The sequence below is a fragment of the Capricornis sumatraensis genome, chromosome 5, assembly GCF_032405125.1.
Source record: "Capricornis sumatraensis isolate serow.1 chromosome 5, serow.2, whole genome shotgun sequence".
Lineage (NCBI taxonomy): Eukaryota > Metazoa > Chordata > Mammalia > Artiodactyla > Bovidae > Capricornis > Capricornis sumatraensis.
In genome coordinates this window covers 37,162,341-37,188,963 of record NC_091073.1, presented here as the reverse complement: position 1 = coordinate 37,188,963, position 26,623 = coordinate 37,162,341, and the positions used below count along the sequence as shown (strand labels likewise).

Here is a 26,623-nt window from a genome sequence, read left to right as displayed (position 1 = left end):
GGGCCTCCTTTCAGTTCCTACAAAACTCCAAGCTAGTTCCCTCTGATCTTCATAGCTCTTCTGAGAGGTCTCTCCTGATGTTCAAGTTCATTCCTGACACTTTTCTGCACTTGTTGTTTATTTCCCACTTGTTTATTGATGAATGACTGTCTTCCCTACTAATGTGGGGACCAGTAGCATATCTGTTGTTTCCCTTAGAAGGACGGAGCAGGTCCAGGATTGCAGAGCAGGACTGTGTGATCTCAGAGCCAGCTCTTAAGACCTCTACACTGCTCGTGATCTCTGCCCCATTGACGTCTGTCACATTACTCACGAATGAACATTTTTATAGAACAGATGCTTTTTCTTCTTTAGAAATAAAAGCCGTAATCACACTTGAGTTGCTGCAAGGGTAGAAAGAGAAGTGTGAGGTTTTTCAGGAAATGTATGTATATTTTTTGCATTCCTAAAAATTATTTAGTACATGATGGTTTCTGAGGGAAACCCTGTGCTATTGATATTTCCTCCTCTTGAATTACAACTTCTCTCTCCTCACAGTGGTTACTGAGTCTCTATGTAAAATCTGGAGCAAATGAAGCTGCGAGGATGCAGAATACTAATTAAGCCTTTTCCTAATTTCTTCTTGTGTGACAAGATGAAGATGATTGTGCAGTGATTATATTATTTTACTCACTATTCAAGGTGTGTAACTCATGAACTCTCACTTTTATTGGGCTGTCCACACACTCTATAAAGTGATGGCGTTACAAACCAAACAATACGCACTGGCATTAGAAAAAATGTGCCCAGAAAATAAGTATTTCTTAAAATCATTACATTGAAATTCACAGTAAAGTCTGTTTTTTTTTTCAGCAGACAGTTTTAAAGATTGCTGAATTTTCTTAACTAGTGAAAAAAAAAGCTTTTTGTTTGAAGCCTCATAAATGAAAATATTTCTACCAACGATTATCTCTGAGGGTTTGACTGGAGGTGGATTTTTTCCTCTTTTTGCTTTCTGCACTGTTAGTATTTTCTAAAATAAGTATAATTTTTATAATATGCAAAGCATTGCATAAAATATTTTAACATAAATTGAATCTGGACATTTCCCTGTATTTGTTAGTAGCTTATGGTAAACTTGATATGCAGATGACACCACCCTTATGGCAGAAAGTGAAGAGGAACTCAAAAGCCTCTTGATGAAAGTGAAAGAAGAGAGTGAAAAAGTTGGATTAAAGCTCAACATTCAGAAAACGAAGATCATGGCATATGGTCCCATCACTTCATGGGAAATAGATGGGGAAACAGTGGAAATGCTTACTCCTTGGAAGAAAAGTTATGACCAACCTAGATAGCATATTCAGAAGCAGAGACATTACTTTGCCAACAAAGGTCTGTCTAGTCAAGGCTATGGTTTTTCCAGTGGTCATGTATGGATGTGAGAGTTGGACTGTGAAGAAAGCTGAGCACCGAAGAATTAATGCTTTTAAACTGTGGTGTTGGAGAAGACTCCTGAGAGTCCCTTGGACTGCAAGGAGATCCAACCAGTCCATTCCGAAGGAGATCAGCCCTGGGATTTCTTTGGAAGGAATGATGCTAAAGCTGAAACTCCAGTACTTTGGCCACCTCATTTTGAAGAGTTGACTCATTGGAAAAGACTCTGATGCTGGGAGGGATTGGGGGCAGGAGGAGAAGGGGATGACAGAGGATAAGATGGCTAGATGGCATCACGGACTCGATGGACGTGAGTTTGAGTGAACTCCAGGAGTTGGTGATGGACAGGGAGGCCTGGCGTGCTGCGATTCATGGGGTCGAAAAGAGTCAGACACAACTGAGCGACTTAAATGAACAATGATAAACTTAGTTCAGTCTTGTTGGCCTGCTGGGTCAGAATATAATATTTTTAACTTTATTTTTAAATTACTTTTTTTGTTTTTAAGAATATGGTATTAATTTCTTTCTTCTAGTAGTCTTTTGCATTAGTCTTTAAAACCAACAATGTCCTATCAAATATTCACTATTATCTTTGAAGTTAGGTATTGGTGTAGGATTCAGTAAAGAATCAGTGAGATTTTGGATTTGTGATTTTTGTGCCATAAATCACTCTCATATAATTGAATTTGTCCGTATTAGAGTCAGTTCTGACCAGGGAAGAGGCCAGAGAAAGGAAGAACATCTTAATATGGGTAATTTCTCTTAGTGATTTATAATTTAGACTTACAATCTAAAAATTATTTGTCTTAAAATTAGAGCTAAAAGGGACTCCAGAGACCCTCTTGTCTACCCTCATTTTATAGATGAGGAGAACAAGACAGAGAGATGTTTTAAGGTCCGATGCTGAAGCAGGCTGAAATATCATTTTGTATTGTACACTGGTGTTTTCTGTATTTTCTATAGCCTTTTTACCCAGACTCTAAAAAGTGGTAAATGATGGATTTGTCCTAATGAGATAGCCTTGTTGGAAGTTAACTTTTAACTAAAACATAATCAAATGATAGTAACTTTCTGGAAAACAAATTGTTAATATGTGCTATACTACTTAAAAATTAGTTTATTTTCCTTGACTTTGTTAATTCACTTTTAAGAATGTCTAAGAAAATAATTTAATAGGGATGTAAATGTGCAAGGATGTTTTCACAGCAGTCTTTTTAAAAAGAATTGAAAACTTTGTTCAGTAAAAACTTTGTTCAGTGGCCCTTTAAACAACCCATTGTTAATATATATATTTAATAACCTTGGAAAAAGCTCTTGATATTTGTTAAAGCAAAAATAAGACTTTAAATTCAAACATAGAACTGCAGCCCAATTTTGTTAAACAGATATATTTTTAGCAAATAACAGCACGTAAGCTATTATGTAAAGTACACCAATATGTAATTTTCATTATCTTCTTTATCTTTTCAATACTTTCCAAATATTCTTTAGTTGTCTGAAATGACAATTATGCAGAGAAAAATATAAACATTATATTATATATTTTAATAATAGCAATTATGATATTATAATAATTTACGTATAATAATTATAAACTTGAAATGTGACCATCATAGAAGAAAGAGTACTTCAATAGAGGTAAAATACTGAATTCTCAGGTTACTTTCGCTCCTGTAAAGCTATGTGGCTTTAGGTAGGGGTCTTCATCTGTTGACACTTGAGAATCTCTTTCTGCAGAGAGGAGTTTAAATTAGCTCATGTTCTTTCCAGATCTAAAACTCAATTTGATAAGTTACTTAGTATCTCTTTCCATAGCAAAGAAACTTTGAAGTCATAATAAATATTATTTAATATATAATATTAATCTCTTTAGTGGAATTCCAACTCATTGCCACTGTTGGCTTTTGTACCTTTAGTGACGGAGTGTTCTCTGTTACAGATTGCCACTGAAGGGATAGAAAACTTCCGGACTGTTGTTTCTTTGACTCGGGAGGAGAGGTTTGAATATGTGTACGCCCAGAGTTTGCAGGTACCATACAGGTAATAGCCACTGATGAGTAGGAGGGAGTAAGGGGAGTTTTTCAATCATCAGGTTTGTTTTCAGGAAAATTACTTTTGAGCAGAAGGTAGGGAGTAAGTGGAGAGACTTCTAGGAGGGAACCAACTGGGGAACACAGCTGTAATTCTCCTACTTTTGCATTCCAGTCCCCCATAATGAAAAGGAAATCTTTTGGGGGTGTTAGTTCTAGAAGGACTTGTAGGTCTTCATAGAACCATTCAACTTTAGCTTCTGGTCCCATCCCTTCATGGCAAATAGATGGGGAAACAGTGGAAACAGTGACTGACTTTATTTTTCTGGGCTCCAAAATCACTGCGGATGGTGATTGCAGCCATGCAATTAAAAGACGCTTGCTCGTTGGAAGGAAAGTTATGACCAACCTTAATAGCATATTCAAAAGCAGAGACATTACTTTGCCAACAAAGGTCCGTCTAATCAAGGCTATGGTTTTCCCTGTGGTCATGTATGGATGTGAGAGTTGGACTATAGAGAAGGCTGAGTGCAGAAGAATTGATGCTTTTGAGCTGTGGTGTTGGAGAAGACTCTTGAGAGTCCCTTGGACTGCAAGGAGGTCCAACCAGTCCATTCTGAAGGAGATCAGTCCTGGGTGTTCATTGGAGGGCCTGATGTTGAAGCCAAAACTCACATACTTTGGCCACCTGATGCGGAGAGCTGACTCATTTGAAAAGAGCCTGATGCTGGGAAAGATTAAGGGCAGGAGGAGAAGGGGACGACAGAGGATGAGATGGTTGGATGGCATCACCGACACAATGGACATGAGTTTGGGTGAACTCCAGGAGTTAGTGTGGACAGGGAGGCCTGGCGTGCTGTGCTTCATGGGGTCACAAAGAGTCAGACACGACTGAGCGACTAAACTGAACTGTAATTCTCCAAGAGAGGAAACACAGGACCTGACCTCAGGCAAGGACGTCTCTGAGGTAGATCCAGTGAGAACAAGTAACCGAGGGCAGGGAAGGGAGCGAGGATACTGAGAATGCCTCTGACCCTGTGTTTGCGTGATGACCCTACTACATGATCCTGCTGGGAATGAGTTCTTTGTGGAACATGAAATTCGGGATGTCTGTGAGGCTTGAGGGGGTGGTGCTTCCTGAGGACACCCTCCCTTCCTTGTTCTCTTTACCTGTCTCCAGTGCAGACCCTTTGTCCTTTAATGAACTCACAGTGAGTGCTCTAAAAAGTGACATGGATACGAGCAGGCCCGATCTATTTGACTCTTTTGTTTCTTATACGATGAAATGAGCAGACTTGGGTTTTATAGTAGAGCCTTTTTATAGGAAAAAAAATTGTTTAAATCCCAGTCCTCAAAACAGAAGCAGAGCTGCTCTGCTTGAAACAGGCCCACTCACCAGTCTGCGCCCACACCACCCAGCTCCATGTGGCTCAAAACCACACGTGTTAACTCCCTGGGGGCGCCTTCCCTAAACCCCCAGAGGGTTAGTGCCTCCTCCTCTCATGCTGTAACGTGTTAAAGGGAAACTTCCACTGCATGAATCATCCAGCTCAGCTCCTGGGCCCCAAGGACAAGAACATAGCTGGCACCTCTGCATGGCCCTTCACGTCCCTGCAGCTCACGGGTATTGGGTCAACACATGTTGAGCGATTGTTCAGTGTAGAGTACGTATGTGTTACATGTCCACGGGTAGGGGGTAGGGAAGGAGTGCATTAACCCCTAACAAACTCTTCTTGTCCTTGGCTTATTTTACCTTGACCCCAACACTTCGAGGTGTCGTTAGTTCTCTGCTGAAGTGGAAATGTGAGGACCAAACTTAGTGTTTTGGAAATGAAACCCATTTTGTCTGCTATGCCACCATCCCCTACTGCTAACACATCAAAGATTATGTTTTAAGGACTGAGAAATGAAAGTCAAGTAAATGTGAGAATGTCTTCTTTTCAGAAACTCTTGGAGGAAAGCACATGTCTTTGGAATTGCATTTTCCATCACCCAGGCAATGATGTATTTCTCCTGTGCTGGCTGTTTCCGGTTTGGTGCCTACTTGGTGGCCCAAGGCATCATGGAGTTTCAGGATGTTCTCTTGTAAGTATGGGGCTCCTATTGACAGTCGGGCTCTAGAAATGAAACCAAGGTGCGTGTGCTTCATGCCTGGATAGGAAGCCTTACTGTGAAGCTTCATGAAGAGGCTTTGGCGATTCAGAAGTTGGCATTTTGCCACTGAGTCTCCTTGTGTTACTCTGAAAGCATCCCATTTCATTTGGAGAATTGGTATCTGCCCTTCTCCCCAGTACTGACTCACACATTTGACCTTCTCAAATCCATGTCTAGGTGGGGTTGTGATTCAATGAGGGGTTTCCAGCAGGCCTGGGTAGAGTCAAGTGCTTAGTTCCTTTGAGAAGATTCTGAACAGGGCAGCTAAAGAATAGATGTGGAGCACTGAGTTCTGAGAGCCCTGGAATATTCTAGGATACATTTGCTTTGCTTGATAAAGGGAATTAGAAGGTAAGAGCTGGAGAAATTGAGGAATGAAAAAGGAAAGCTCTATGGGAATATCTGGCTCATCACTGTGAAATGCAGAAGATTGTACCTGGGTCAGAAGACAGGCCTGGACTTCCTTCTAAAATACTGAATATACAGTTAAACTAAAATATGTGGTTTGGTAGTGAAAAGTGAGTGTAATTTTTCTGAGTGTCTTGATTTGGTGATGTGTGAGCTGCCTTTTGATAGCATACCATAATCAGTGGTGACAATTTTATATTTAAACCAGCATCGTGGAAACTTGGAAGTATGTGTCAGTATAACATTTCCATCCTATTTAGATGTCGATCTGTGCATACACTCCAGGTTTCTCAGGATGACCCCAACAGAAGATTGTAAAATTTCCACCCAACCTCTCTGACAGATGATATGCAGGTGCTCTTTATAACTATGACCAAAAGATTGTAATCAGGCATCACTGGTATTGGTGCTTGATTAGATAATTATTTGATAATTATTGCTTTGAAAGTGAAAGTATAGTCACTCAGTCGTGTCTGACTCTCTGCGATCCTATGGACTGTAGCCCACCAGGCTTCTCTATCCATGGGATTTTCCAGGCAAGAATACTGGAGTGGGTTGCCATTTCCTTCTCCAGGGGATCTTCTGGACCCAGGGATTGAACTCAGGTCTCCCAAATTGCAGGCAGATTCTTTACCGTCTGAGTCACCAGAGAATCCAAATTAGTGCTTTACTCTGAGGTTAAGGTATTCAGCTGATAGAAGTTGCTGACTCTTGGATTGTTAAATTCAGAAAATAAGTCTTCTGAGTAAGAGATAGGGGGGAGACCTGTATGAAGAGCTGTCTGTTTGAAAAAGATCCCACAGGTCTAGATAAGAAGACCAAATGAACCATCTAAGTGATTTGTTCATGGACTCACGGTATGATCCTGGGAAGATCCCCATGTTGTACTGGTTCTAGGCCCACTGTTTAAAAAGACATTTTGATCAGTGTGTCCAGAGAAGGGCAGCTGGAATGTTGGGAGTGAAAGGAGTTATCAAAGATGCACAGGGCTTTTTAACTTATATTCCAGTTCTTTGAAGGGCAGTATTAGGCAAAAGGATGTACATTTCTCTTTGATTTGAAAAAGAACTTTTTAACAAAAGACTTCCTCCAGCAAACTTCCTCCTTCCTGAAACAAAGCATGGGAGCTGGCCTGGGGTGTGCGCCCTGGCACAAACTTGGAGAGCTGGACTCGACATCCTGTGAAGTCCTTCCCAACTTGAAGCTGCTATGATTCTCATGATGTAGATTAAGAATGGCGATGTAGGGACTTCCTCGGTGGTCCAGTGGTTAGGACTCGGTTGCTTTCACTACTGTGGCCTGAGTTCGATCCCTAGGGGGAACTAAGATCTCAGAAGCTGCAGCATGGCCAAAAAACCCCAAAAGAACTCAGTGCATTTTGAGAGCAGCACATGATCTGGCTGTGTAAGGAACTCTCTTCTTTGCTGCATGGCTCATGGCTTTTCTAAGACTCTGATCCAATTCCAGCAAAACTGCCTATATCCATTATTGATGGCCACAGATACTGCTGCAAGACAGCCACCCACTAGCCCCCAGGAATGCACAATAGTGAACATTTGTTCTTGGCTCTGAAGTCTTAAGTGGGTCAGCCAGGCAGTTCTGCTGTCTGGGCTAGGCAGAGGTGATCTCAGCTGGGCTCACGCGTGTGTGCAGTGAGCAATGGACTGGTTGGCTGGGGCCCACACAACACTCTTCTGTCTGCGCCTTGTTTTCCAGCAAGCCAGCCGGGCTTGTGGTTGTGACAGGAGCATGCAAGGCCCCCTGAATCATAGGCTTGGAGCTGGAAACCATCACTTCCACCGCATCCTGTTGGCCAGAGCAAGTCCCAGGGCCAACCCAGACTCCAAGGGTAGGAAGACAAATTCCACTTCTTCCATGGAGAGGCTGCAAGGTCACATTATAAGAAGGCGAAAACCCAGAGAGAGATGAAACATTGGGTCATTTTACAATCAGTTAACCACACTGATATGAACTTATAGGAAACTGTTTTATTTTTTGGCTAATGTGTTGGAATTCTTCGAGGTAGCTCTCTCAGGTTGTAGAAGTGTCACTCTCGGCATCGCATTCAGTAACTCTTGACACGTTTTGTCTTTGTTGTTGGCAGAGTGTTCTTAGCTGTTGTCTTTGGTGCCATGGCTGTGGGACAGGTCAGTTCATTTGCTCCTGACTATGCCAAGGCCAAAGTGTCAGCAGCCCACATCATCAATATCATTGAAAATACTCCTCTGATCGACAGCTACAGCACGGAAGGCCTAAAGCCGGTCAGTTTCATGTTTTGATTATGTGACCTGCTCCTAACTGATGAATGAATGGAATCTAAGTGGAAGTTTAATAAAATCTGTGCTTTTACTTGCTGGTAGTAAAATGAAACTTTCTTGATCATGGGGTCATTTTAGTAAATGCTGATAATATTGATACATGTTAACATCTAGTACTTTTATATAACAAAGCCACAGGGATATAGGAATACTGCCCATTTTATACACGAATCCTGCGAATCAGGTTTTCTTATGTGTAGGTAATTCTGTTATAGCTTTGGGTTGTCACATTTGTATTGTGTTAATGAGACATGCTGTGGGGACACTGACCCTTTTAGATCTGTATTACTTTCTAGCAGTTCCAACTGAAGCTTGATTGGAATCCAAGATCGCTGCCTTCTGATACCTGGCAGTACAGAGGATTGGCTCTAAAGTCAGTTTTCAGGATTGCAACAATGAAATTTACTTTCACTGTCCTGATTTTAGAGTACAGTGGAAGGAAATGTGGCATTTAATGATGTCGTGTTCAACTACCCCACTCGACCAGACGTCCCGGTGCTTCGGGGGCTGAGCCTGGAGGTGAAGAAGGGCCAGACGCTGGCCCTGGTGGGCAGCAGCGGCTGCGGGAAGAGCACGGTGGTCCAGCTCCTGGAGCAGTTCTATGACCCCTTGGCTGGCACAGTGGTGAGCACACTATTTTCTTTATTTTGGGGGGGAGTGTAGTTGATTTACAATGTTGTGTTACTTTCAGGTATATGACAAAGCAATTCAGTTATACATGTATCCACTCTTTTTTCAGATTCCTTACGCATAGAGGTTGTTACAGAACATTGAGTAGAGTTCCCTCAACAGTAGGTCCTTGTCAGTTACCTGTTTTATATATAGAGGATTGTGTGTGCTAATCCCAGGCTCCTAATTTATCTTTCTCCAACATGTTTCCCCTTTGGTAACCATAAGTGTGTTTTCGAAATCTGAGAGTCTTCTTTCTGTTTTGTAAGGTTCATTTGTATAATTTTATAAAACTAGATTCCACATGAGTGATAGCATATGATATTTGCCTTTCTCTGTCTGAATTACTTCATTTAATATAATGATCTCTAGGTCCTTCTGAGCATCCTTTCTTGTTCAGCTCATTCCAAATTTTTCATCTTCTTAATGCCTAGATGTATTTAATTCTCGACAATAAGCCATGGCTTTACAAACCTTTAAACAATGATTCCACTTAAAGCCTGACCTGCTTGATACAGTCTCAAAGCTGTGTCCACTGTTCCAGCCAATCGGTCCTTTCCCTCAACTCTACTACCCTCCCCTCCTCTACAGGCAGCCCTTTTGCCTGCCATCCCCCTCCCCTTGGTCTCAGTTACAAGAGGGGGTCCGGGGGGTGGAAATCCGGAAAGGCAGAGGAGGGTGCTGAGAGAAACCAGGTGGAAGCCAGGGATGGCAAGGAGAAGGCGGCCCCAGTGGCAGATGCCGTGGAGAGACGGGCACGATGAAGACTGCAGAGACGTGGGAGGGTCTGGCCACTGATGGGCTGCTTCCGGCATTTCACAGGCTACTCAGTGACGTGGTGCTGGGGGAAAATAGGTGGCATGGCTGAGGAGTGGTTAGGAGGGAATGGACACGAAGTGTGTGTAGGCCAGTGGCAGACCAAAGGAGAGGGAAGGAAAACACGCCTGGGCAGAACCCAGGGGAGACGTTCATCATGGGGAATCATGAACATTGTTATGGCTGAAGATGGGATAAAACCATTGATGGAGAAAGGAAATTCACACACCTTCTAAGGGAAAAAAAAGCGATATCAACAAATTTGGGAAACAGATAAAGAACATAGAGGGATTCTCTTTTCTTTCTAAACTAAAAGGGTACGTGAAGGGTCATATTTATTCATGGGACATTCAGTAAACTGTCAATGAGTGCTTGTCAGGGACTATCCTAGGCACAGGGAAGGTGTTGTGAAGGGAGTAGGGACATTTTTTTTTGTTATTTTTTGGTCGCACTGTGCAGCTTGTGGGATCTTAGTTCCCTGACCAGGGATGGAACCTGGGCCATTGCAGTGAAATTACGAAGTTGTAACCACTGGACCACCAGGGAACTCCCCCAAATAGTGAATTTTTAAATGACTGTAATGGGGACTAGAAAAGAATCAAATCAGGAAGGAGTGAATTATAGCAAAACATTTCCATTATGTAGGCCTTGAGTTATTGGTTATACTCAGGGGTTATACTGATATCCAAAATATTCAACAACTGGAATGGCCTGGGCACTGCCCAACCAGGACGGACACCTGCTTTGTACAGTGAGGCTGATGCCCGCCAGCTCCTAATGGGTCCTACTTGCATTAATGATTGACATGGAAATAGAATTTCCTACCAGTAGGCGAGGGCTCTTTTCACTTCCTCACAGTAATCACAGTGATCATAAATATGTCTTACTGTATCCAAAGACAGTTGTGCCTTTAGTGAGTCTATTCTGTGACACTTATGTACGCTTCGTTCTTCTTTAAGCTTGGTTCCTTATTTTTACTACTTATTACATATTTTCTGTGAATTCTGACTTTATGCTTCAGTTTTATGATTAAAGTTTGGACAGAGAACTCTCAGTGAAGACCTTCCTGACAAATGAAGCCATCAGAGGAGGAAATGTTGACTCTCAGACAGTGATCTTGGTCCTTAAGAGACATTTAGTAACCAGCATGTTATATGCTAATCTCTAGGAGATTCAACCAGTCCATTCTAAAGGAGATCAGCCCTGGGATTTCTTTAGAAGGAATGATGCTAAAACTGAAACTCCAGTACTTTGGCCACCTCATGCAAAGAGTTGACTCATTGGAAAAGACTCTGATGCTGGGAGGGAGTGGGGGCAGGAGGACAAGGGGACGACCAAGGATGAGATGGCTGGATGGCATCACTGACTCGATGGACGTGAGTCTGAGTGAACTCTGGGAGTTGGTGATGGATAGGGAGGCCTGGCGTGCTGCGATTCATGGGGTCGCAAAGAGTCGAACATGACTGAGCAACTGAACTGCACTGAACTGAATGAATTATAGGGGATGCTTAAAGATTTTAACTGAAGAGATAGGGCATATCCTTCCATGAGTTAAAGAAGATAGCCTTTGAGACGTCTGTAAGGTCCATTGGTTAAGACTCCATACTTCGAATGCAGGGGACATGGGTTTGATCCCTAGTGGGGGAACTAAGATCCCACATGCCACCCGGCGTGGCCAAAATTTTTTTTAAAACAGATGGTAGATCTGGAGTTGATTCTTAAGGGGAAACTAGAACTAGAGGCATAAGGCTATACGGGTGTGCAGTCAAGATGTTGTTTGATGAAAGAGATAATGTGAGCTGTGGCTGATGAGTGATTTGTTCCTAATGTAGCGTAAGTTGGGCTTCCCAGGTGGGTAAAGAACCCGCCTGCCATTGTAGGAGGCTCAGGAGACATGAGTTTAGTTCATGGATTGGGGGATCCCCTGGCGGAGGGCACGGAAACCCGCTCCAGTATTCTCGCCTGGAGAATCCCCATGGACAGAGCAGCCTGGCAGGCTACTGTCCACGGGGTCACAAAGTCGGACACAACAAAAGCAACTAATCATGTCCACATGCAGCATAAGTTGGCTGAAATAGCAGGTTTAATTAGAATAATGACTCTCAAACTTGTTGATTATAACCCAGTTAGGAAAGGCAAAAAAATTCATTCCCCACCCAGCAACGCCACCCCCCACCCCCCGGCTGCACTCAGAGTCACTGTAGTGGGAAAACTCTTAGTAATAACAGAGTGTTGGAGTTGAAAACAGCAATAATGGTAAACAGTAAAATAATCAGACTACAAGAAAGTGAAGAAATAAATGAGTATTCTCCACATACATTAAGGCAGGGGAGCCAAATTAAAGACGTGAACCTTGTCAGTTATGGTTTGGCGTAGGAAACAAAGCACTGTGGGTGTCCGAGCAGCTGCATGTTTAATAAGGGGTTCAGTGCTCACGTCATCACTGGCAGAGGGGGAGTCGGAGTCAGCACTCCCAGCATGCAGATCAGCGCTGCAGCTGCGATCCTGCGGCCAGGGAGCTACCAGGCTTGTGCCCGTGTCTCAGCTGCTCCGAGCCTGAAGGCACGAGGACAGAGTCTCGCTGCTGCAAGAGCTGCTCTGCCGGAACGCGGCTGACAGCTTACCACAGCTTCTGGTTCCAGGTTTTGCACAGGGCATCTCACTGGTAACTTCTGGCGCCAGAAGGGAGCCTAGGAAATAGATTTTAGTCCTGCAGTCCCTTGACAGGGGAAAGGACAGACACAGGAGAATATGGACATGAGTGCTGAGTGCACAGGAAAATAACCCTCTCAGGACTACAGTGATGATGCCCTGCAAACAAAGTGCCCTCATCAGTTGGAGGAACACGATGATCTGCTCCTGTGGGTTTGCACTAGAGCTTTGAAATGCCACCAAGTGCTACACAGCAGCCAGCCTTCTTAGTCAAGTGCCCACAATAAAGGCTAGTAAATGTGCCAAGTTCTGTTTATGAACATCAATTAGTGATCTTGAAAGACTAAGTCAGTAGGTTATTAGCGATTAGTTCTTACTGCCATGAAAAAAAAAAAATGAGTCTGGTGACTGGAGCGTCATTTGATTATAAGAACTGAAGCAAGGACTTGACCCTGAGGTCAGGAAATCCTCGTGACCATCAGCAAACCTCAAGTCACACTTAGCAACATTGACCTGAGCAGTGGTTCTCAGACTAGTGTGGGTCCGAATGGCCTGGAGAGCTCACAAAGAATGCAGCCGCCCTGGCTCATTCACACAGATTAGGACCTGGCCTTTTCATTTTTTAAACTTTCCCAGATGATTCTGATGCCAACCAGACTTTGAGAACCGCTGAACTGGTAACTTTGCAAGTTTCAGATCACACTGTGGCGAGTCTTACCAAAGGAAGCTATGGGATTGTTCAGAGAGTAGAGGTTCTGAGTTTTGTGGGGCCTGAAAGTTGTACAGTTTCAGGGACTATACTTGAAAGAGTTAGGAACACAGAATTAGTCACAAGCGTAAATATTTACTTCTAATGAAAAAAATTCACAACAAAATATTAAAGCCTTAAGGATTCTGGTCCCTCTCCTTTTTAGGCAAGTTATCCTAAAGGCTTAGCCAGAAAAGCCCCCTGACTGCAGCCTGGCCTCCCCTCACCCAGGGCATTCTTTAACTCCCAGCCTTTGCCTGCAGATGAGGGTCCTTGAATCTTACATTCATTAGCTTCACTGAGACTCACTCGAGTCTTGGGTCTTCCCCTGACCTTTCCTTTCTCCCCTTGCCCATCCTACACACCACCATCAGAGTCCTCTCTCCCTCTTAGGACACAGCTAGAAGCCTGTTGTCTGGCTGTTACCCAATGGGTACCTGGGCTAAGATGGACACGTTGTTCCTTTGAAAGAAGAGGGGAAGTATTTTTCAATTCTCAACCACTGTGTAGCCAAAATCTAACCTGTAGTGTGCAGACCTGAGCTTCCTCAGCCACTAAGAACGTGAGCCTGCACAAGTGACCGAACTCTGCTGTGTCCTTATCAGTAAAATGGGGATTGCTAAGTCACTTCAGTCGTGTCCAACTCTGTGAGACCCCATAGATGGCAGCCCACCAGGCTCCCCCGTCCCTGGGATTGTCCAGCCAAGAACACTGGAGTGGGTTGCTATTTCCTTCTCCAATGAATGAAAGGGAAAAGTGAAAGTGAAGTCACTCAGTCATGTCTGACTCTTCAAAATCACACCTATCTTGCAAGTTATGTCAAGATTAAATGAGAGAGTGCATGAGGCATACTTAATCACGGGACCTATAATATAATCAGTGCTCAATAACTTATCTAAAATGATTATTTCAGAGTAAATACATACTGGAAAATGATACATATTTAACATTTGATTGTGCTACTGAAATCAGGCAGTAGATTTAAGTCTAGAATAGGGATAGCTCATCATTTTAATTTAGCCTTTCATTGTTACTGTCAGTGTGTTACCTGAGATTTTCATTTAGGCCAGGATCTTTTGAGCAGTGTTCACAGACTCACTGGATTTCCTTGGTCTTCCTCAGACCACCACCCGTGCCTCAGCCAAAGAAGATGTGAATTGATCTTTTCACATTTGGACTTTTAAACATATTTTCCCTCAGGAAAGGATCCTTTAGGAAACACAAGTTTTAAATAGTTAGCAGTAGCTGTGTATAGTGTGGGGATGAGGAGCTCTAAGCATCTTATTATATGTCTGATGGAAAAACTCATTGAAGCTTGCAGGGATGAGTCATATTCATCTGGTTATATTAGTTAAACAGTGTCTTTTTTTCTCCTAGCAGAGTGTGTGTGTGTGTGTGTGTGTGTGTGTGTGTGTGTGTGTTCTTTGCAACGTGGACTGTAGCCCCAAGGCTTCTCTGTCCATAGAATTCTACAGGCAAGAATACTGGAGTGGGTTGCCATTCTCTTCTCCAGGGGATCTTCCCAACCCAGAGATTGAACGTGGGTCTCCTGCACTGCACGGAGATTCTTTACCATCTGAGCCACCAGGGAAGCCCCCTAGGGGTATAAGTCTGGAAAAAAACATTCTTTTTCTTTCCTCAGTTCTCCACTTCTCAAGTACGCAGTGTTCCATCTAGCCTGACCTGCTGTATGGTTTGTAACCATCCTTGTGTGGTTTTTCCTTCCTCTCTTCAGCCTCTACTTTCCACTTTCACTTAACACCATGAGGAAGCCTGGAACATAGATGCTTGGAATAGTCTCCATGGCAACTAGGCTGGGTACTAATGAGGTCATGGCTGTGTTTTCCATCCATCTTTGCACCTGCTAGTTTCACAAATAGAAGCTACCTTCCTACAGTAAAGCCCGTATGTACCCTGTCCTTGGCCAGCTGTCTCCCAGAGGAGTACAGCCAGACACATGGAATTCAGAGTACATTTATAGCTCAGGATATACTCATCAGTATTAGAAAAGCTCAAAGCTGAGTCACTGATGTCTTCTTCCGTGGTTAGGGCAGCTCTCACTTGAATGCCAGCGTTCTCTTGCAAAGTAGATCTTTGGCACAGATACGTCTCCATCAGAGAGGAAGGATTTTTATCTGCGAGGCTGTAATGGGCACGCCCCAGGCTTCTGCAGGGTGACCCAAGGGGAGCCAGGTCCCTAGAGAAAGGCCGGGCTCTCCCTCCTGCTGCTCTGGGTAAGCTGTACATGTCTGTCCATCCTTTTATCCCCTCAGACATCTGTCCCTCTGCTGAGGTTCCAAGTGCATCACACAGGCGCTGTGCCAAACCACAGACAGTCCTTCACACACTCTGTGCCTAGCCCTGTGCTCAGTGGGGTCCCTGCTGACGTCCCTTAATCCTCAGTTCCGGAGTTTAGGGATTATAACCATTCCCATTTTACGTGCAGAGAAACTGAGATACTAACTCACTTTCCTAAGATCAACAACTATTTAGAGAGAGAGCGGCATCCTCCCACACTCACTTCTGTTTCATTTGAGTCCTCAGAAACCTGATCCTAACTAACAGGTCAGGTCAGAAATGTGACCTCCAGGCCTGTTATGTGATGATAACAGTTAGTCATTTCCAACTGAATCGTGGATGCTTTTCCTGTGAAAAATCAGTACATAGCAGTAAGGATGGGGGACTTCCCTGGCTGGTCCAGTGGTTAAGACTCCAGTTGAACTAGGGTTCAGCCCCTGGTTGGGGAACTGGGATCCTGTGTGCCACGTGGTACGACCAGAAAACTAAAATTAAAAGGTAATCTTATTTTTTAAAAATGCCAGAATATATTCCAGAAATAGAATATGCTTTATTAGTTTCTGGTGACAGCTACAACAAATTATAGCCAATTAGGGGAGTAAAACCCCACAGGTCTATCTTACAGATTCTGGAAGTCAGATGTCCAAAGTGGACCTCACGGTGTCAGCAGGGCTGTGTGCCTTCTGGAGCCCCTTAGGGAGAATCTGCTTGCTTATCTTTTCTGGCTCATGGCCCTTCCTCCGTCTTCAAAGCCAGCAACGACTGATCGAGTCCTCCCCATGTTGCTTCACTGTGATCCCCAGTCTCCTGCCCTCCACCCCGCACAGTTCAGGACCCTTATGATTATGTTGGGTCCACCTGGATAATCCAAGACAAGCTCCTCATCTTGAGGTCAGGTGATGAGCAGCCTCCCATCGTAATTCTCTCTGCGTGTGAATAACATGAGCAGGTTTTGTGAATTAGAACGTGGATATCTTGGATGGAAGAGATGGGCATGATTATGCCTTGTTGCTGTTGTTCAGTCGCCCAGTTGTGTCCGACTTTGCGACCCCACGGACTGCAGCACGCCAGGCCTCCCTGTCCCTCACCATCTCCCGAAGTTTGCCCAAGTTCATGTCCATTGCACTGGTGATGTCATCCAACGTCTTATCCTCTGTCACCCCCTTCTCCTCTTGCCCTCAATCTTTCCCAGCATCATGGACTTTTCCAGTGAGTCCGTTCTTCACATCAGATGACCAAAATACCGGAGCTTCATCTTCAGCATCTGTCCTTCCAGTGGCGGTGGGGGGTTGATTCAGGGTTGATTTCCCTTAAGATTGACTAATTTGATCTTACAGTCCAAGGGACAGCAATTATTCTGCCTTCCAGATGCATATATCAGGAGCCAGAGTTAAAATGGAAGAAACATGACACTTCCCCACAGCATGCAGTTATGACCTGACTCAGTTAACCTTGACAGGCCAAACTAAAAGCCACAATGGCAGTCTCATAACAACTTGGCAGTCTTAACGTAGGAAATTACAACATTCATTTTGCTAAATTCAAAAATGTTGTGGTTCTGAGGCCAATCCATGATCTCTTGTTTTCAGTTTATCAATGGCAAGGAAGTAAAGCAGCTGAATCTCCAGTGGCTGCGTGCACACATGGGCATCGTGTCCCAGGAGCCCATTCTGTTTGACTGCAGCATCGGCGAGAACATCGCCTATGGAGACAACAGCCAGGTCATGTCCCAGGAGGAGATCGAGCACGCGGCCAAGGAGGCCAACATCCATTCCTTCATCGAGATGCTGCCGGACGTAAGTCTCTCATCAGATGCAGTGCCTGGGAGCCTGTGGTTGTGATTTATAAAGGGCTTGGATCCCAAAGGTGAAGAGAAATGAGCAACCAAAACACACCCCCGATGTGGACAAGCATCTTCCCATCCTATGTCATGATTACAGGACACTTCCCGTCCCCATCTATGTCATGTTTACAAGACACTTCCCGTCCCATCTATGTCATGATTACAGGACACTTCCCGTCCCGTCTATGTCATGATTACAGGACACTTCCCGTCCCCGTCTATGTCATGTTTATATACTTCCCTTCCCCGTCTATGTCATGTTTACAGAACACTTCCTGTCCCCATCTATGTCATGTTTACAGGACACTTCCCATCCCTGTCTATGTCATGATTATAGGACACTTTCCGTCCCCGTCTATGTCATGATTACAGGACACTTCCCGTCCCCGTCTATGTCATGATTACAGGACACTTCCCATCCCCGTCTATGTCACGTTTACAAGACACTTCCCGTCCCGTCTATGTCATGATTACAGGACACTTCCCGTCCCCGTCTATGTCATGATTACAGGACACTTCCCGTCCCCGTCTATGTCATGATTACAGGACACTTCCCATCCCTGTCTATGTCATATTTACAGGACACTTCCCGTCCCCGTCCCCATCCTATGTCATGTCTACCCAACCACCTGCCTGACTCCCTGTGAGCAGTCTGACTAAAAAGTACACGTCTGGGAGGCCTTTCCCTCCACATCAGGGCACGGGGCCCACAGAAGCAGGTGTGACCCTCCCCATCATTTCTCTCTGAACCTTCCCTCTGCCTCCTTGCAGCTCTCCCCCAAGCCTCGAGCCTCTCTCTGTGGAGTCAGGCCAGGCCAGGGGACTGGACCCATTCAGAAAAAAGGCTCTGAGCGAGGGTGAGTTACTGGAGTGTCCGTGGTATGGTGTCATCTCTCGCCATTGCACGTTCCATGGGCCCCACGCTCCACTTGCAGGACTGATATTGAAGCCTGCCCTGGGCTGTTGTCCCATGGGTGCCCTCTGAATTCCTCCTACGAAGTTAGATGAATGGAGCCTCTTACCCTGTCTTAAGCCGCTTAGGTCCTGTATTTTAAGTGCATCTAGACTGTCTGGAGTAGGAAATGGCAACCCACTCCAGTATTCTTGCCCGGGAAAATCCCATGGATAAAGGAGCCTGGCGGGCTACAGTCTACAGGGTTGCAAGACTCAGACACGACAACACATATACACTAGACCTGTCTTGTCTCATGCCCCCCATTGTCACAAGTTATGTTCTTTATCATAAGGAATTGCCCCCTGAAAACACAGCTCAGCTTCAAACCGGCAGAGAAGGTCCTCTCCTCGTGGGGAAAGATGACAATGCCTTATGGCCCTAGGCTGCTCCCGAGACTGCCTTTTCTTGAGGCTCTTCTCTGGATCACTGCCGTCACCACACATCACAGTCCCCCAGGAAGAAGCAGTGTCCCCTCTCTCCCCTGCTTTAACCTTCTAGCCCGTCTGTGGATAATGGGCCCTTCCCAAGGCTGGAACGTTCAGTGCATAACTTTAGTCCCCTTCACTAGTGATGCGGTCAGTTAGTCTGGGCATTGCCAGCACCTCAGTGTCACCTGGGATCCTGTGAGAAATGCAGGTTTTCAGGCCTTACCCCAGACCTGCTGCACCAGAAACTTGGAACTGGGCTCTAGGAATCTGTTCAAATACCCCAGGTGATAAGCAGGTACAGTTAGAGAACCACTGGGCTAGAGGTTAACAAAGACAAATACTGAGAGTGATTATCATCTAGCTTATGAAATGTATCTTTCCTCTTCTCACTTTGTCTGCCACAGGGACCCATCTTCCTGGGCTCTGGGCTCTGTCCACAGAACACGCCTGTACACATCAGAATTCTTTTCCTCAGTGTCTACATGTGGAAAGAAAAGGCAAAAGCCCTTAAGTCCTACTTTCTGTCCAAGGACCTACTTCTTCACCTTTGTGGTTCACACTAGGATTTACCTCATCCTGCAGCGGGGCTGGTCTAGTTTCCTTTTCTCGGGGTTTACAGTCCTGCCTTTACCTGCCTCAGTGGGATCTATATTGTGGCCATACGGCCTGGAAACTGCTCCACCTGCGTGGGACTCACTTCAGTGCATCGGCCTCTCCGGTGGCTGCAGCTCTGGGGTGGGTCTGTTGCAACCAGCTGACCAAACCTCCCCCAAGCTTGGTCACAACCGGGTACAGGTGGAGAGATCTATGTTGAGTGCCACAGAATTAGGGTTGCTAGAAATAACAAGGAAAAACAGGCAACTCTACATAGCACATGAGTTTTTTATAATTGAAGTACAGCTGATTCACAGTGTTGTGTTAAGTTCTGCCATACAGCAGAATTGTTCAGTTACCTATATATGTACACCTTCTTTAATATTCTATTTCATTGTGGTTTTTATAGGATACTAATTATAGTTCTGTATGCCAAACAGTAAGACTTTGCTGTGTATCCCTCCTGTATATAATAATTACTTCTGCTTTACGCCAGCCTCCCTCTCCGTCCCTCCCCCTCCTCGCTCCCCTTGGCAACACAAGGCTGTTCTCTGTGTCTGCGAGTCTGCTTCTGTTCCGCAGCTGAGTTCATTTGTATCCTATTTCAGGTGGCACATATAAGTGACACCATATGATATTTGTCTTTCTCTTTCTGACTTCACTTAGTGTGATAATCTCTAGTTGTATCCACGTGGCTGCAAATGGTATTATTTCATTCTTCTTTATGGCTGAGTGATATTCCATTGTACCACACCTTTGTTAACCGTTCATCTGCCGGTGAATATTTAGATTGCGTCCATGTCTTGCTACTGTGAATAGTGTTGCTATGAACATAGGGGTGCACGTATCTTTTTGAGTTAGAGTTTTGTCTGGATGTGTGCCCAGGAGTGGGATTGCTAGATCATATGCTAAGTCTATTTTTAGTTTTCCGAGGAATTTCCATACTGTTTTCCATAGTGGCCGCACCAGCTTACATTCTCACCAACAGAGTAGGAGGTAGGACATGATTTAAAATCGAACTCTGGGTGTCAGAATCAGAGCCCACAGTTGACAGGATTTCAGCTTGGCAAGGATCTGAGAATAAAAAAAGATAATGTGGTTTTCTAGGTTATACATTGCATTTCTCCTCTCACTAATTTACCCTATTAATTCTAGTCGTTATCATCACATTTAATACTTAATTATCTACTGTGGGAAACAATATTTGAAAAATTTCAGGAGAATTCTAAAAACAGAAGTAAATCAGGAGATTTCAGCTTTTCAAGTTGATACCAAAATAGAATTTCTTGGCATCTGTTAAAACTGTTGACGCTTTGGAAATAGTCTTATAAAAACAGACAGCAAAAGGTTAGCATTCTAAAAATCTTCCCTTCCTCACTTTTTGAAATAATGCAGAGAGCATCACCTACTGGTCACAAATAAAATGAGCTTCAATTATATTATTACGCATAGCCTGTTAAAATCAAATTTCCTTCCTCTGACCAGTCTTTGTCCCAAATATAGTGAAACCAGAAGGCTTGAAGAGACTAACATTGCAGCAGTAGTCTTCCTCAGGTTAATCTGTCCACACTAAAACATAATTTTTAAGACACAGATGTCTGTTTTCAAGAAGAGAAATTAATCCTGCCATTTAGAGCTATGTTTTTGCTGTTAAACCCATCAACCCATTCTTAGCTTCTGAGCCTCAACCTTTTTGTGTATATGGACGTGGTTATCCTATTTTCTGCAAGCAGACTCTTTCTCACAGCTTGATCAGTTCTGCTTTTCCTAATAACAAAACCCTGTTTACAGAAATACAACACCAGAGTAGGGGACAAAGGAACTCAGCTCTCTGGTGGCCAGAAACAGCGCATTGCCATAGCTCGCTCCCTTGTTAGACAGCCTCACATCTTGCTTCTGGATGAAGCTACCTCGGCTCTGGACATGGAAAGTGAAAAGGTGAGAATTTAAATTGGTCTCATTCACACTTGAAGCAGCTGTCCTTAGATGGTTTAAATTTGCGCTACTCTCTTCCACAGTAGAGAACAAAATTCAGGCTGATAACGAATTTTGTTACTTTCAGTGGAATTTAAACACTTTCTGTAGCTCTCATTCAAGAGAACTAAGATGAAACGAGGCAGTTAGTCTTATAGCACGTGTGCTCCAAAAGATAGCCCTGGATCACTGTGTATTGATCCAAGAAGCTGCATTCAGGAGGCATGGTCCCATCTCTACTGACAGCATCTCCTCAACAACTGTATAAAAAAGTGGAAGCACAGAAAAATGTTTAAACCTGGCTGTTCCTTAAGGTAAATACTAGCTATTGTGTTTAGTTTGAGAAAAAGTTGAGTATTCGGGCATCTGAATGATAATCTCATTCTGAGTTTTTTTTTTTTTTAATCTTTTATTGGAATACAGTTGTTTTATAATGTTGTACTGAGAATTATTTTTTAATCGTAAAAATACCAAAATTCAAAGAAGCTATGTTTGGCCCGTGCCTAGGCTTCCTGACTTAACTGTAGTGGTAGACCAGAAGGATGCTGCATGGCTAAGCCCACTACTGAATGCTTTTAAATGATCGCAGGGGCTGTATTTATAGTTACACCTTGGAGACAGCCCCTACCCAAGAACTAACCCAAACTAGGATTCGGTATCTTCCAGTATAACAGATCCCTTGCTTTGTAAAATACGTATTGTATTCCACTGACACTGTTAAAGAAGCACTTATCGTTGGATACATTAACGGTGAGGCTTGTTGTGAAGGAGGAATTCAAGGGGAAGGATTATTCTGACCAGAGGTAATGTGTGTGATTATTGAACAGGTGGCCCAAGAAGCCCTGGACAAAGCCCGAGAGGGCTGCACCTGCATCATGATCGCTCACCAGCTGTCCACCATCCAGAACGCAGACTTGATAGTGGTGATTGAGAATGGCAGAGTCCGGGAGCACGGCACACACCAGCAGCTGCTGGCGCAGAAAGGCATCTATTTCACCATGGTCAGTGTCCAGGCTGGGACAAAGCACTAGTGAACGGTGACCATATAAGCTGTCAAATATTGTCTTATAGTACTTGTGTTAAAATATGGCAGTTAATCAAAATTAAAAAGCGAACACCTACCAGAGAAACTATGTAGAGTTACTTATTTAACATTTCCTGCCGCAATGGAAGATCCATCCCACTCTGTTCTGGGTCTTCAGAGACTTTATAATTGAAAGAACAGAAAGAAGCATCATCGACGGGAGTAAATCAGTGGATTTGATTGCATTAGAAAGGTTATAGAATCATTCAAAGTGCATTTTGTTAATAAATTGTATAATTGTTGTTTATATTTTCTTATTCGAATTGTAACTGACGACCCTGCTAAAAGATTATAGAAGTAGCAAAAAGTACTGAATGTTTGCACATAGTGCCTATAATAAAACTAAACTTTTATATGACTGGAGTCTTGTCTGAAGTGCCTGTAAATCTGTCATCTCTCACTTGGACTATTGAAGATCATTTCTGCACTTATAAAAAAGGAATTCTTTAAAAACCTCCATTAATTTTGTAAGAATGGTTAAACTATATATTAATTCCTGTTGTCCATGTCTTTTCACATTGGGTTCTAAAAGCCATATGGCTTTCTTCTTCTTGAACTTGATCCTGCTGATTCTTGTATTTCCACATTATGCTGACTCTCAGACCAGTCACATAGATCAGTACAGGATTTTAGGGGCTGAAATGGGCAGAGGATGGACAGCTGTGAAGCATATACTGTCGTGTATGTTGACTATTTTGCACTGTCATTGGCTTTTACAGAATTTTCATCTTTTTGTACTTTTGAAAAATATTTGCATGTATTTATTTGGCTGCGCTGGTCTTAGTTGCAGCATATGGGACCTTCGATCTTCATTGCGGCATGTGGGATCTCTGTTTGCGGCATTCACACTCTCAGTTGCAGCGTGTGGGATCCAGTTCCCAGACCAGGGATCAAAGGCAGGTCCCTTTGTCTTGGGAGCACAGAGTCTTAACCACTGGACTACCAAGAAGTTCCTTTTTGCACTTTTAACGATAAAATTCTTCCTCTGTTTTGATATTGAATCACTTTTCCCAGTAAACTGGACTCTTCCAAATTGATCCTTCTGGCGGCAGATGATTAAAATGTGCCCTAAGTTTAAATGCAATCAGAAAATGGTGCTCTGACTACAAAAAGACAAGCCAAAAAGCACTATAAACATGACTGAAAGGCACAAGCTGGGAGCGATATTTGCCATATTTATTATGAACAATTGGTATCCTGAAAATACAAAGAATTTTAAAAGGAACAAAAATGCCATCACCTCCAAGGAAAAATGGGAAGAGAACATGGTCCAGAAACTCCCAAAGTGCACGGTCCCAAAGAAATGCAGATTAAAATGACAAACCCTTGAGTAGTGACATCAGCCTTGTGGCAGAATAAGGCATCTGCCCTCTTTGTTTTGCCCTCAGCGACAGTAATTTGGCATTGAACCATGAACAGAAGTACCGTCTGGGAGCTGCGGCATCCAACACCCTGTGCCAGAGGGACCTGAGAGGAGTCTTGCTTCCCCATAAGTCGACTAATAGGGATACAGACTTGGGCCCTGACTGGACCCTGAAATAGCCTGTGAACTGGCTGGAGCAGTCCATCCCACCCCCCACCAGCCTTGGTCCAGTAGCCCCTGGAAAACACTGTCTAAAACAGTCACCCACAGACCAGAGAGCCTTTGAGAAGTCCAGGCTTCCAGAAGAGAAGTTTCAGCCCGCCTTTGGAGCCCAAACTGAGTTTGGATGCTCTGAGAGAGCAAGAGGTGCAGCTTCACTTGGCGTGCACCACCCCGCCCCCAAGGGGACCCAGCTCAGGGCAGGAGAGATATCCTGCAATTTCTCTCAGAGAAAGTGAGAGCTTGTGGGTGACACGTGGCTTCCCAGTCCATGCGGGAGGCTGCCAAAGAAGCTCGTTTCTCTCTCCCCACATCCGGAGTCCTGAAACATGGACTGCATGACTGGGAGGCAGGAAGAGATGGAGATGACAGGTAGCCCCCTCAGGGCATTGAAGGCACACGGGTCCAGCTGACCGCACTCAAGAAGCTTGTCCTGAAGTTGCAGGGGATGCCTCACCTGCAGTGCTCAGCATATGCTGTGCTGTGCTTAGTCACTCAGTCATGTCCGACTCTTTGCAACCCCATGGACTGTAGACTGCCTGGCTCTTAAGTTCATGGGATTCTCCTGGGAAGAATATTGGAGTGGGTTGCCATTTCCTTCTCCAGGGGATCTTCCTGACCCAGGGCTCAAACCCAGGTCTCCTGCATTGCAGGCGGATTCTTTAGCATCTGAGCCATAGCGCTCAGGATACCTCCCCCACGAATAGCCCCTGACCCTGTGGCCAGCTCCCTGTGTGCTCCCCACAGCAGTGGCAAGAGCAGGACCTGGCTGATGACTGGTGAGCACACACAGACGGCCGGCTAGGGAGAAACCCCAAACTTGAGCTTTAGTGCCACCTTTGGCAAAACGGGAGGAAGACAGCCAGTACATGGCCAGATGCACTGCTGATCAAGAGAAGACACATAAGCCTAAGGGTTCTGCCACAAGAGGGAGCAAGAAGTGTGGATGAGGTGCAATCAGAGGAAGTCAGAAAGCCTCAGAATCACTGGCAGGGCTGATGGAAGATACTTCTCTCCTGACCCAGTTAATAAAGACAGGAGAAGGTGAATATTACTTCAGATGGAAGGACTGCAATGCAGACTTCAAGGGACATGAAAAATCAAGGAAACATGATAGCACCAAAGGGTGACAATGTTGACAGAACTTTATCTAGAAATAAAAGCAGAGGAATCAAGTAAATTGGAAGTGAAAGAGAAATGACAGCTGATACCACAGAAATAGGTTCATAAGAGATTACTGTCAACAGCTATATGCCAACAAGTTGAAAAATGTTAGGATAAACTGATAAATTCTTAGAAACATACACCACATCAAGACCGAATCAGAAATCACAAATCTGAATAGACCAATAATGAGTGAGGAGATTAAGTCAGTAAACCAGAACCTCCCAACAAAGAAGGGCCCAGGACCAGGTGGCTTCATTGGTGAGTTCTACCAAACATTTAAAGAATAACACCAATCTTTCTCAAACTCTTTCAAGAAATGGAGGAGGAGGGAACACTTCCAAAGTCATTTTACAAGGCCCACATTGTCCTGATTAAAACGTCAAATAAAAACATTACATGAAAACTACAGATGAATATGGGTGATCAATATAGGTGCAAAAATTCTTGACAAAGTACTTGCAAACTGAATTTAACAGCGCATTATAGGGATCATACAGCATGATTAAGGGAGTTTATCCCTAGAATACAAGGATAGTTCAACATAGGCAAATCAATAGTTTATTAATAAGTTAATTCTATTAGATTAATAAAATGGAAAATAAAAATCAGATCATCTTAAGAGATGTAGAAAAGAATTTGAGGAAATACAACATCCTTTCGTAATAAAAAATTTTCAACAAATCGTATATCGAGGGAATATGTTGTTCATTCACTAAGTTGTGTCTGAGTCTGCGACCCCATGGACTGTAGCCTGCCAGGCTCCTCTGTCCGTGGGATTTTCCAGGCAAGAATACTGGAGTGGGTTGCCATGTCCTCCTCCAGGGCATCTTCCTGAGCCATGGATTGAACCAGCATCTCCCATGTCTCCTGCATTCCAGGCAGATTCTTTACATCTGCGCCACGAGGGAAGCCGTAGAGGGAATATACCTTAACAGAATAAAGGCCGTATGTCGTGAGCCTACAGCGTAACATCACACTCATTGGTGAAAGACTGAAAGCTTTTTCTCTAAATCAGGAATGAGATAAGAGTCCCCACTCTTGACTCCTAGTCAACATAGTGCTGGGCATTCTAACCAGAGTAATCTGGCAAGAAAATAAATAAAAGGCATCCACATCAGAAAGGAAGAAGTTAGCTTGTCTTTGCAGATGATAGGATCGTATACACATACAGAAAACCCTAAGGATTCTACCGAAAAATGTCTTTCTCCCCATGGCTGCTTTCACGCAGCACAATGCCCTCCAGATTCATCTGTGTTGGCACAAATGGCAGGGTTTCCTTCTTATGGCTGAACAATATTCCATTGTAAGTAGTCACTGTGTTTTCTTTATCCGGTCGTCCCTTGATGGATACTTGCGTTTCTGTATCTTGGCTGTTGTGAGTAACGTGACAGTGAATATTCAGGGCTGACTTTGTTTCTTTCAGGTACACACCCAGGAGCGGAACTGCTGTATCATGTGGTAGTTCTAGTTTTAATTTTTTTTAAATGTGT

The 26,623-nt window shown here is 43.9% G+C and overlaps 1 protein-coding gene across 1 annotated transcript in view; it reads left to right on the top strand.

The window, feature by feature from the left end:
* LOC138079683 (ATP-dependent translocase ABCB1-like) overlaps positions 1–22,482 on the top strand; it is a 91,091-nt gene extending 68,609 nt beyond the window's left edge. Inside the window, 7 exon segments of the mRNA XM_068972389.1 lie at positions 3,353–3,453; positions 5,388–5,528; positions 8,110–8,266; positions 8,750–8,947; positions 17,096–17,302; positions 21,118–21,264; positions 22,128–22,482. Of these exon segments, the coding sequence (XP_068828490.1) occupies positions 3,353–3,453; positions 5,388–5,528; positions 8,110–8,266; positions 8,750–8,947; positions 17,096–17,302; positions 21,118–21,264; positions 22,128–22,331 (1,155 nt within the window). The 3' untranslated portion in view covers positions 22,332–22,482.
* The last annotated feature ends 4,141 nt before the right edge of the window (positions 22,483–26,623 follow it).